At 44.1% G+C, this 12,736-nt stretch overlaps 1 protein-coding gene across 3 annotated transcripts in view; it reads right to left on the bottom strand.

Moving 5' to 3' along the window:
• Positions 1 to 12,736, bottom strand: part of ITPR3 (inositol 1,4,5-trisphosphate receptor type 3) — a 101,761-nt gene that overhangs the window by 61,618 nt on the left and 27,407 nt on the right. For all 3 annotated transcript variants that reach the window (XM_077928891.1, XM_028734046.2, XM_077928890.1), the window contains exon 3: positions 235 to 356. In XM_077928891.1, coding sequence (XP_077785017.1) covers positions 235 to 356 — 122 coding nt within the window. The remainder of the gene's footprint in view (positions 1 to 234; positions 357 to 12,736) is intronic.

The following is a 12,736-nucleotide window of genomic DNA, read 5'->3' as shown; positions in this document are numbered from 1 at the left end:
TCTTGAGTTGGCTCTGTCTGTCATTGGCTCTGGCACCCCCTACTGTTGGTCTGCCTGCCTTCCACCCTACCAATTCCAGGGGGCAGCAGCCACCACTGCACTTCCTGCCTAGCAAGGATGATGCTGAGGGTAGACAATACAGCAAGGTCTAAAGCAGGAAGCAATGGAAAGGTCCTCCAGCCTTGCCAGATCAGAAAGAAATGTAGTTAATACCTTTTTTGGAGCTTGTCATACCTGAAGTTTCTGCAGCAGTACCACATCGGCTATTTTGTCCTTGTCCTGTTTGGTTTGTTTGGCTTTCCAGTATTGTTTCTGGGCAGAGTAGCGGTTCATGGGACATACTCTAAAGAGGCAATCTGTAACGAGAAAAAGTTAGTGTTAAGTTGTGGGTGAACATATCAGACGACACAGCGATTCTTCAAACAGCTCTTGTTTATTCACAGGCCAGAACAGAACAGAAGTGAAGTGAAGGGTTCAGCCAGCCTGCTTATATAGAGCTCCACTAGAACGCAACAGTAACCATTTTCTGTAACTATCCAATCACTGAACGTCACTTTCAATCCCTTATTTGCATATGTGGACCTGAGTGAAAACTATCTACAGTATCCCCCTGCTGGCCCAGGGTGAGAACTTCAGTACATAACAGTTAGCAAGCGTTAGCATGCTAAAACCACAATTCATAAGAACGTAAGATGAGCCTGCTGGATCAGGCCCATGGCCCATCTAGCGCATCCTGTTCTCACAGCGGCCAACCAATTGCCTGTGGGAAGCCTGAAAGCATTACATTCTTCTAACGCTCACCACTGATTATTAAGAGCTGCTGCTCACCAAATTATTCTCCTTCTACTAATGTTAACTTTCAGGTTAAATACGATGTAAATGTTACATATCTGAAAAGTCTGGAAAAGACAAGACTCATAGCTGTGGAAGTCCACCTTTCCTTGTGTCACTGCTGGTGTCTAAGAGCTATGTGATAATGCAAATCCTTCTACAGCTTTTAGATGCTAGAAAAAGAGGGTTGTTTTTCATTATCGCCATCTCTCCTGTAGCTCTCAAATGCTAGGAAAAGAGATTCTCATACATCTTTTAGGAAGCAATAGCAATTCCTGCAAATGTAAGGGCATGTACAGCTTTTAGTCAAGGATGGAAAAGTTCTATTAAGCAGTAAGAATAATAATTTTTCACATTTGACCCTGAACAAAATGCATTATCAAAATAAAGGAGGGTTGAGAAAGAATTAAAATCTGCCTTGCAATGTGTGAGTGCCATTCTCAGGGGCATTGGGAGCAGGGGGAAGAGTTGCACTGTGACCATTTTTTAAAGGGGGGAACTAGCAACCTTGTATTTAAAGGTAGATCTGCCCTAGAAAGTTCTTTAAATTCCCCTGCTTTAAGATTAATCCAATCCTTGAGTGATATTTTTGCCCCACCCTGGCAAAACATGTGAAAATTGCTTTGAAAATTGGCCTAGCAGTGATTTCCATTGTTTGTTAGAAAGACGGTCCCAGGTGGATGGAACCAAAGTCCTTGATGGCTCTTAATTGCTCCTAAAATAGCACCACAGAAACATCAGACACTAGAAGAAAATAATTTCCATTCTTGGATCCCGTCCCAAGTTGCTGGCAAACCTGCTGTCAGTTATTCATCAGAGAGTGATGAATAAGCAGGCGCAAAACATTATTCTCACCAGTTCTGGAAGGAAGCCATTTTTTGGTTGTCTAATCCCACACTGCTGCTTCTGCTATTGGCAAGTCCCACACCAAGGACACCTCACCTCCCATGCCAGGGAAATTCCTTAGCACAGGGTTTATGCATGTTGTGACCCCCTTTCCCCCTCCCCCAGTTTTGCTGGACTCCCAACTCTCATTGTCCCCACAGAGCATGGCTAACCATCAGGGATGCTGGGAGTTGCAATCCAATAGCATCTAGAGAGCATCATATTGGAAACCCCCCACTTTAGCAGGTCCTGTCTCCTCCTCATGAATTAGGACCAGCTTCTCACAAACAGCAGACTGAGTGGTCAACCTCTGCCTGGTCTCTACTGCTGGTAGGTGCTCATAGATGGACAAATGCCCAGATTTCCATATTCACATACACACCTCACACACAAATGCTTGTACATAGAAAACTAGAGGGAGCTTCACACAAAACAACCTCTCATGTACTGAACAAGTATGTGAAGGGGCTGTGGGTCCTTGCTGTCTCTCAGTACAAGAACTGATGTGCCCCAATGCGTCATCAATTGCCTGTGCTGGAGATTAATGGTACAATTTCTTGTTTTTCATACATTTTCTCCTCCAGCTAACAAGTTGGGAGCCCATACATCGTTGCTATTGTCAATTTGACTTCTGAGGAAGGCCAGACAAGAGTAAGGGCTGTGTCAAATTCCTACCTGGAAATCAGCCCTGCACCCTCACCAAAGACCATCACTTAAATAAAGAAGGGTTAACCCAGAGAATAAATGGAGCTTGAGGATACAGCAATGCACTGGCGTCACCAGGAATACAGCAAAAGGAATGGATGTAGCTGAGTGGTAGAGCATCTGCTCTGTGTGCAGGTCTCTGGTTCAATCCCTGGCATCTCTGGGTAGGACTGGTAAAGGTAAAGGTAGGTAAAGGGACCCCTGACCATTAGGTCCAGTCATGGCCGACTCTGGGGTTGTGGAGCTTATCTCACTCTACTGGCCGAGGGAGCCGGCGTACAGCTTCCAGGTCATGTGGCCAGCATGACTAAGCTGCTTCTGGCGAACCAGAGCAGCGCACGAAAACGCCGTTTACCTTCCCGCCGGAGCGGTACCTATTTATCTACTTGCACTTTGACGTGCTTTCGAACTGCTAGGTTGGCAGGAGCAGGGACCGAGCAATGGGAGCTCACCCCGTCGCGGGGATTCAAACAGCCGACCTTCTGATTGGCAAGTCCTAGGCTCTGTGGTTTAACACACAGCGCCACCTGCGTTCCTGGGTAGGACAGGTAAAGAACCCTAACTCAAACCCTGGCGAGCCACCAGCAGTCAGTGTAGACAATGCATCCCATATCATTTAGTGCAGGGTCCCGTCCCCCCCGACTCCTTGCCTCTACCATTATCACCAAAGGAATATGCATGTGCTTGCAAGTGAGTCGTGTCAAGGTTAAACTGCACTAGCAGTTCAGTGACTTAGCTGGAAGTGTCCCTGAGGACTGAATACCAGAGTTAGAGCAGAGGTGTGAATCCATTACTGGAATGGCTCTGCTTCCTTCTGATCCTGCTGGACACCAAGCTGCTTCTGACCAGAGGATATGAATGGAATCAGCTGTCCTGCTGCTGTGTCCTCAATGGGTGGGGATTAGGTGCAATTATGTTGTCTGTTATACCCTGCCAGCCACCCACAGTGTGTTTAAAAAATACAATAAATCTCAAAGCATTTATTGTCATCTCTCTGATAAAGTACAAGATTTGAACGCCTTCATTTTTTCCCCCTAACGTGTTCAAACATGGGAATCTGCCTTGCTGAAAGAGCCTCAGGGGAAAGCATGGAAAGGGGGCGGGGAGCAGGAACTGCCAAGCTGTGATCAGACATTTCTGTTGGCCCAGCCAAGTCCAGACACTTCATAGCTGAACTATGTGATTTTAGCTGGATTCTAAGGGCTGCCGCCAACATGACTTTTTGAACATGTGCAGCTTAAAACCTGTTTCCGAAGAGGTGTGCAAATGCCATTTCAGAAGTCTGCTTCTCTAGAAACGTACAGATTCAGTAAATATCCATTTGCATGGATGTGTGTCATTTGCAATCAAACAGAGGCACACAGGAAAGCCTTAATTGACATTTACATGGGTCCGGGGGGCGGGCGGTGTTTAAAAAGGAATATCAGGGCAGTTTCACTATGAAGTGCAATATCATCAGTAATCTTTGAAGACCAATCCACAAAAGAGGCGGATCAGAGGAGTACAGTCAGCAAAATGCCACGGTCCAAACCAGGGCAGGAAAGAAATCCATGCCTCAGAATTATATACTTCGTTCAATTTAGTTTAGTTTAATTTGGAGGTTTCATAAGTAGTCTGGTGCAGGTCACCACTAGAGCTATGTCTGCTGCTTGGTGAACAGATTGTCTCTTGTTTTTCGACAAAACCATGGGAGGAATTCAATTTCACGCTATTATTATTGTTCTGCCAGTACAACCATTTTTTGCTCTCCTGCTCCCATGTGCTGTTCTAGGGATTCTCCCAACCCTCTGGGGTTGATTGAGGGTGTGCATGGGCACATGGGGAGAGAAGATGAGGGGAAGCCACATTGCACTAGCCAGACTCATTGCTGATACAACTGTTTTGTTGAATCTACGCCCATGGGTTTTTGTCTCAAAAACTGAACCTGAAATGGGGGAGTTCTATTTCTAGAAATTGCCCAGTAAGTCCCTACACAGTCCTAGGACCAAAAAAGCTCAAAGACCCACAAGGATGTGATAATATGTGCCAAAGGCCAGCAGCTGATGATAGCATTTTTAATCTTGTGCTGTAAATAATTATATCACAGAATATCAAAAGTGCTGAACCACTGTCTGAGCAGTTAATAGACCAGCCTTCTGAAATTTTGAGAGTGAATTTTCCTGCACCAAAGGTGTGTCAGTTCCAGCAGTTTTCAAGAGAGTGTGATTTTTCTGAGTGTTTGGACCAGTCGATGTTATTACTTGCAGTGGTTTCCTTGCAGTAACCTGAAGCTACTCCTGTTGAAATCCTATGATGTCAAGAGAAGAAACAGCCCTGGAGTGGCACATGCCCTGCTGGCATTGAATTCAGGGTCAAATTTGCTGAATCCCAGGATGGCAAAGTGTAAACACCTGAGGATTCATGCTAGGTTTGTTGGCATATCCAATGCGGCAATATGCAGAAAGCCCCAGAAAAGAAATGTCTGTCTGCAGATCTGAAAACATTCTACCCCAAATACACTGTATTTCTGTTTTGTTTTCCTGTGTGTTTCCATTCTGAGCTGTGGCAAAGGAAACAAGACAAGGACAAGTGACAAGCAGAGCAAAGGGGGATTTTTCACTTCCAGAAGCACAAATATCATAGCACAAATACATATATACACAGAAAACCACAAGCCAGTCAAACCTAACGAATAGGATGGGTTTTATTATTTTGTATTTAAATGATATAGTTCTTCTATTGCTGTAAACCATTTCGGATGGGCTTTGCATAGAAATGCAAATATATAAATATATTTTGAAATAAACAAATGCACAAATGTTTAAAAGCCAATACTTCTGACAATGGCATAACTGTACCCCTTTCCATCTCAAATAGAGGAAACATTATTACTACCACATACAATTATATCTATAGTGTTGCCTTGTACAGGATACTCCTGGAAACAAAAGGGCAAGGATTAAAAGATTAGATAAAATGGTGGTGGAAGAGCAACAAGCAATTTAATAGCCACAGTAAAACTGACACAAGCTGCCAATTACTCTGTTTAAACTTGCAAATAGCTGGAGGATATTTTCAACCCATGACCATTATACAATGCTGCAAAACGCATAGGCAGCTTGGAATGTGTGCTATTGCTTGAGCAACAGGTCAAAAGTCTGCGTCTCAAAAGAATTCAGGTTCTGGTTTTGCTTTCCCCGTTTGTTTGTTGTGGGCTGCCTTCCCCCTGAAATGTAGCCTTCACCTTAACATGGAGACAGAAGAATGGGGATAAATTTTGTAATGGTTTTTCTAGAATGACTGGTTTTAAATAACTGTTCTTATGAGTTTTCTCTATACCCGTCCTCCGCTCCTACTTCCTTTTTAAGAATCATACCTTTTGTATTTTTAATATGTTTGTGTTTGTATTCATTTCTGTATGTTTGTGTAATGTATTGATAAATAAATTGTTTCAAAAGGAAGAAAGAAGGCAGCTGGCTAGCTTAGGGAACACAAGGGGGGCAGACACAGCTCTGTCCCTGAGAGCAGAAGGAGCAGCTGAGAGAGATGCTGCCACCAACCACAACCCACGTACACCAGAATCTGCCACCTGAAGTGGCTTCCTCACTCTGCTTAATGGTAGAGCCAGCCCTGATGGCTGTCCCTGCTGCATAGGGACAGCCGGAGCATATGAATTCCATCCCAAATGGTTTGTTTAGGAGTATTCTTATGCCAGAGTGTGGTGGCAAGGCAAGTCAGAAGAGAAATCGTTGAGAAGGGAAATGAGCCTCTATACTTATAGAGAAAGTGGACATGGACAAGGACTAAGAGAAGGGATGGATTTAGGAAAGAAACCCGGTGCTTTGGCCCTGACATCCTGTTTCACAGGCCAAGAGTTGCCCTGCCCTTTCCCTGACTCATCACCTTTTCCCTTTGGAACAGGACACCAGGCAGCCAACACACCACAAAGACATGCTTGAGAATCCATGGCTCTCGCATGCATAGGAAACAATTAGCAAAAGTTGAGTCACGGAAGGCATGGCTGAAGTGTGCCAAACGGGAGTGGCTCAGGTTAGTTCTCCCAGCACTGTGTCCACATCATCAAAGAGATTTCCACAATGCAGTTCTCTAAAGTTCTACTCAGAAGTAAGTCCGCCCAGTTCAATGGGGCTTACTCATAGGCAAGTGTATACAGCATTTTAATCAAAGGCACAGGAGCACAAAAAAGCCTCAATAGCACTTTGCCCATTTCCACAGGTGCTGGAATTGCATATTATGGGTGTGTCCAGGGAGAAAATCACCAGGTATGAGGTCTAAAAGGAGAGCAGCAAAGAAAGAAAAATGGATGGGGAGAAAGAAGAGAAGAGAGAAGGGTTGACCTACCCACTTTGGCCCCTAGCCACTGCTGATATACAGGTCCCCCACCACCGATGATGTCCTCAACCGGGGGGGGGGGACCTCCCCACTTCTGATATAACATATAAAGGTTGCAAACCAAGGACTCTGGTGGCAGCCCCAATGCCACTATGGTAGCGCACAAGCGGATCACCACAGGAGATGGCCAGAAAGTGGTACCAAAGGTGCTGAAGATACACACCCTTATCCTAGTATTTGACACCTAGGATATATAGAGATACCTGGAAATATAGATATACATACAGTATTTTAGTTCCCAGTCTAGTCTCATAACTGTAATTGGTTATAAACTGTTTTTAATATTGTATTTTTAAATTGCTGTAACTTGCCGTAGGACTTTATGGTGAAGGGCAGGTAAGAAATATTAATAATGATGCTGATGATGATGATGATGATGATGATGATGCAGCTGCCAGCACAGCCCAGATATAATAAGTCAGTCATCTGGCCCTTAAAAGCTACTGACTGCTGCCTGAGCCCTCGCTTTGATTGCTTCCCCTAGCTTGACTTTCTGTGGAACTGCCTGCATCCCTCCAGGCCACTAGCTCTGACTGTTTCCTGATTAAACTCTGGCAAAATGCAACTCACCAATCCTAAATATTTGCAGTGACATATCTGTCCACAATGTTCACGTGATAGTATGGTTTGTGACACATCGTGCTCCTTTAGCAGATAATCCATCCTGAACGCCTACTGGGCTTCAAGTGTTGGTAGGCTTCAGTTTCATAAGGCTCTTTTCTGTTTATTTTTTTTCTTCCAGATTATCTAAGAACTTCAGAATCCTACTACATCAGATCAAGGGCCCATCTAGTCCAGCAGCCACTACAGATGCCAAGGGGAAGGCCAAAAATAGGACCTGAGCACGGCAGCACTCTAACCATTGTACTCCTGAGCAACTGGTATTCAGAGAAACACCTCTTGTGATACTGGAGGTAGGACATAGTCATCATCACAGTCAATGGCCATTGGTAGACTTATCATCCATGGATTTATCAAAGCCTCTTTTAAAGTTGGTGATAGGAACCATTGCTTCATCTTGTGGCTCTGAATTCCATAGTTTAACTATGCACAGTGGGAAGAGTGTTCTTCCTTTTGTCTGTCCTCTTCCTGTGGGATGTAGCATAAGCAGTCAAGTACAACACTTCCTGTTTGCCCAGAGAGGGCACACAGGGGGATGTTACTCCAGCCAGGAGGACTTCCTGTTACACCTGTCTGGAGCATCCTCCCCCTGCATGTGACCAGGTAGATGGGTGTGACCCTGTGAGACCCTGTAAAAGGGCCAGTCACGCAGCCATCTTCCTCTTTGACTCTCTTCTGATATTGATGTTATTTTGCTGTCTGCTGGCTCTCAGCCAGCAGCACATGGGCTCATTCCCATAGGGGATTAACTCAAACCTTTTTCTGTAACTACAAGCTAATGCCTGCCTTCAGGGAACCTATTGTGAACTGAATGCAAGTAAACTTTTTATCATTACTTTTAAAGGAAGACTTTTGTGTTTATTCTTTTTAAGAGGGAACAAAGGGAATTTACCAGGAACAAACCCAATCTGGACAAGGCAGATGGGATTGTTTAAGTAAAGAGATTCAATGGAATCTACCAACTAGCTTCCTGCTATACACCGGGGAATGTACTCTGCTACTGACTCACTAGTGTGAGTGGGGAAGGATAATATTTAATCAATATATCCTCTCCTACTATCCCACAACATTTCCACACTACCAGCATTCAGCATCATGGGGGACCTTAGGTTATCCCAAGAAACCATTGGTTCATCTACCTCAGTACTCCATAAAGAAGGCTGATCGCCGAAGAATTGATGCTTTTGAATTATGGTGCTGGAGGAGACTCTTGAGAGTCCCATGGACTGCAAGAAGATCAAACCTATCCATTCTGAAGGAAATCAGCCCTGAGTGCTCACTGGAAGGGCAGATCGTGAAGCTGAGGCTCCAATACTTTGGCCACCTCATGAGAAGAGAAGACTCCCTGGAAAAGACCCTGATGCTGGGAAAGATGGAGGGCACAAGGAGAAGGGGGCGACAGAGGACGAGATGGTTGGACAGTGTTCTCGAAGCTACAAACATGAGTCTGACCAAACTGCAGGAGGCAGTGGAAGACAGGAGTGCCTGGCGTGCTCTGGTCCATGGGGTCACGAAGAGTCGGACACGACTAAACGACTAAACAACAACAACAACAACAACAACAACAACAACAACAACAACACTATTTATGCTTACTGGTAGTGGTTCTCCAGGATTTCAAACAAAGGTCCTGTCTAGCCTTCTTTGGAAATGCCAGGAATTGAACTGGGGGGCTTTTGCATGCCAAGCAGGTGCTCTCCTGCTCAGCTAAGGACCTACTGTACCTTCCCATATTACGAGAGAGAGAGAGAGAGAGAGAGAGAGAGAGAGAGAGAGAGAGAACAAAACTTCCAATATCCCTGGATGGGCCTGCCTCTCACTGTGTGTTCTAGCAACTAGCATGAGGTGGCTCTGATCTTGCTGGCAGCCTGCCGAATTATCTTTTTGGGTGGGGGGCAGCATGGCTACCTATCAACAGTAGCTGTCAAAGAAATCAAGATGGAGGAAACATTGGCTAGATAACCCTGACCCAACGTTTCCCTCAAATCACTAGAAAAACAGACTAGGTAATTCTGCACCATGTTTATTTAGCCACACCTGCAATTTTGTTTTCATCAGTGCTCAGATGGAAACATCCCTGAATGAGGTGAGAAAGAGGCACTCCACCAATAGCCTTGGGGGAATGTTCCTTGAACTGAAATATAATAAGATTGATTTCACCTTCCTAGGTATACATCCTACATTCATCTTTACATTTCCAACAATGTTTAATGTTTGATTGACAGAACGTCACTGACTCTTGTTACCAATAAATTAACAGAGCTCAAGAAGCACCACAGAGACGACTAAAAGATAAACTAAGGTAACATACACAAAGCTTAGCAAATTAACTGTATTCCTGAAGTGCCCTTCCTTTCTTTGCCCTTCCTTAGCTGACATACCTCCAAGTATCTTACACTGCCGGAACAGAGTGAATGAAACAAATTGCAGAGAAGACAGCTCGCGTTGTGTGGTGGTTCAGAAACTGAGCTGTGAATCAGGACATCCCAGGTTCATATCTCACAACTCCATGAGCTCACTGGGTAGCACTGGGAGATCCACTTTCTCAGCCTGAGTCTCCCATCTGCTAAATGGAGGTTAATAATCATACTGACTTACCTTACAGGTAAGGATTGCAACCTGATAATATATGAAAAATATGCTTTGAACGCCAAAAAAAAGCTTTGAAAGCACCATAAAAAAGTTCAGTATTATTCTCCCTTTAGCAATAGGATTTGGCTGGGGGGAGGGGGGAATCTAGAGAACCAAGAGTTATATTTTATATGATATGAAAACTCATACTACCCTTGTACCAGTTTAAGTTTCAGATTTTGCTTTGTCTTTAAATCATGTTCCTCTACCCCAGCTTGGTCTAACTTTAAATAATTTTTTTAACCAAGTCAATGCATCAGCCAGAGAGATCAGAGAATGCATTCAGTTAAAAAAGAAAATCCCAACTGACTTGAATGTGCTTGGGAGCCCAGCCATCTAACCGGCATTAGAGAGCCAATGCAAGCTCCCAATAAAATTTATTGCTTTGGCATTGGCTTGAGTGGCTTCTTGGCTGCTCAGCGTTTGGCTGAAACACACAAGCTGCAACCCTACACCATGTACAAGGGGAGCAGGCACAGAAAGGCCTTTCATAAGAAGCCAAGGTAGCCTCCCCTTCCATACCTGGGCATTCATGCCAGCCAATGCCACGTTGAGTGTGCTGGATGTCAGAAGGCCTCTCCATCCTTCTAAACCAGGCATGGGGAGACTTTGGTCCTTCAGATGTTGCTGCGCTGCAACTCCCATCATCCCTGGCCTTTAGACATGCTTGCTGGGGCAGATGGGAGTTGTAGTTCAGCAGCTCCTGCAGTGCCAGATATTCTAAATGGGGGTCCCTTCACGCCCTCACCTTAGAACCTGTTCTTGTTCTGCTCCTGTTTTTCATGGGGAAGCAGCTGTGTACTAGGGAGCAGTGGGTGGAGTGGGATATTGGATGCAAGGTGCAGGGGGGACTCCATTTAAAATGTTTGGCCTGTGGGGTATTTGACACAACAGCAGAGCGCCAAGCATGGAAATTGCCTGGGGATGGGGATGGGGATGGGGAGGAGAAGGCCGCGGTGGCTTAGGAGAGCCCACTGTGACTCTCGCTCCTTTCACAGGGGTGTGGGGCGAAGAAATGCAATCATTGTCTGCTTGCTTCCTCCCATCCATCCGTACAATTCTCCAATTGGTTTGATACAGCATAAATAGATTATACTTCCAATTGTTACAATCCCAATCAGCTCCAATCCAAAACTTAAAAGCAAGGTTAGAATTACAATACACTGTGAACCAGGGGTGCGAACTTGGATAGAATATTGCGGGAGGAAAACCCTGTCCCACATAATTGATCACATGGCAATGCCCATCAACTGGGGGAGGGGCGTGAAGGGACCTCGGCCCCTAGGAGTTGGCTTCTATGCTGTGAACCCTTGTCAAGATTTATTGTTATTCACTTCTATTTGTTTGCTTTTTTAATAATATTTTTATTGACCTTTTACGAAAACAAAAGCATTTCGTTCACTTCTATTTGTTTATACTGTACTCTACACTTCAGCCCTCCATGCTCTGGTAATTTCCAGACTGGATTATTGCCATGTGCTCAACATGGGACTGCCCTTGAACTCAGAAACGATTAACAATAGTACAGTGATTTCCCTTCTGTCTCAGTCACAGCAGTCACTATGGAGAAATTATCGTAACACTCTAGATTGAAGTATACCCTGTGGACATGAGCTTAATCTCCAAAGTAAAAGATTTTCTAAGTCTGTTTCAATATCTGTACCTGCATTTGTCCTGGAAGACAACACTTTGTGCTTGGTAATTGTTTTTAAAATTGTCAATGAAGTTTGGAGGAAGAAGAAGAAGAAGAAGAAGAAGAAGAAGAAGAAGAAGTCATCCAAAAATGCAATTGTCAGGTTACTGGCTAGGATTTGGTTTAGAACCCACACAACCCTTGTTATAGAACAACTGCACTGGTTGTCGGTTTGTTTCCTGGTCCAATTCAGGATGCTCACACTAACTTTTAAGGCCTTAATGACCTGGCTCCAAATACTTGCAAGGCAGTTCCATTCCCTGCAAACCTTATTGGATGTTAACATCAGCAGATATGGTCTTCTTGGTAGTTCCATCACCCTCAGAAAAACTCAAGGACTGGTGGCCCAGGAGAGGGATCCTAGGTTGTGGAGTTCCCTCCCTACAAAAATATATCTGGCACCTTTTTGTCTGTGTTGAAGATACACCTCTTTACCCCGGCTTTTGACACTTAAGTTATATGTTTTTGGGACCCACCCTGTTCTTGTGATTTGTTTAAACTGTTTTGAATGTTGTATTTTAAATTGTTGGGACCTATCCAGCGACCTTAATGTGAAGACTGTAATAAACCAAAATAAAATAATGATAATAAAAAGATAAAATAATTAATAATAGGGTTTCCTGGGGGGCTAATGTAGTGAATAAATGTGATGTGATAAAAAATTAAAGATATCAATAAGATATCACTGACTATCTCAAAGAGTGCAAAACTGAAGGCACCAAAATATAAAAAGCTTGAAATGTGTTTTGTCTTTGACAGAGCTGACAAGGAAAGGATTTTTAAGTTTAGTGGTTATCCCAACAAACTGTCTTTCTGTGAGAGGGCTGTGGATAACAACTAAATTAGTACCCATGATGCTAGACTTGTAACAGTGATAGCTTGTGCCACTCACTGCTAAAGCCAACTGTAAATCAGTACCTAAGCAGAGAATTGTTTTTAGGGAATCTCAGAGCAGTTGATCCAGCAAAAGTGTTGACT

This window comes from Podarcis muralis, chromosome 5, assembly GCF_964188315.1.
Source record: "Podarcis muralis chromosome 5, rPodMur119.hap1.1, whole genome shotgun sequence".
In the NCBI taxonomy this organism is placed as follows: Eukaryota; Metazoa; Chordata; class Lepidosauria; order Squamata; family Lacertidae; genus Podarcis; species Podarcis muralis.
This window is presented reverse-complemented; position numbering and strand designations above follow the sequence as displayed.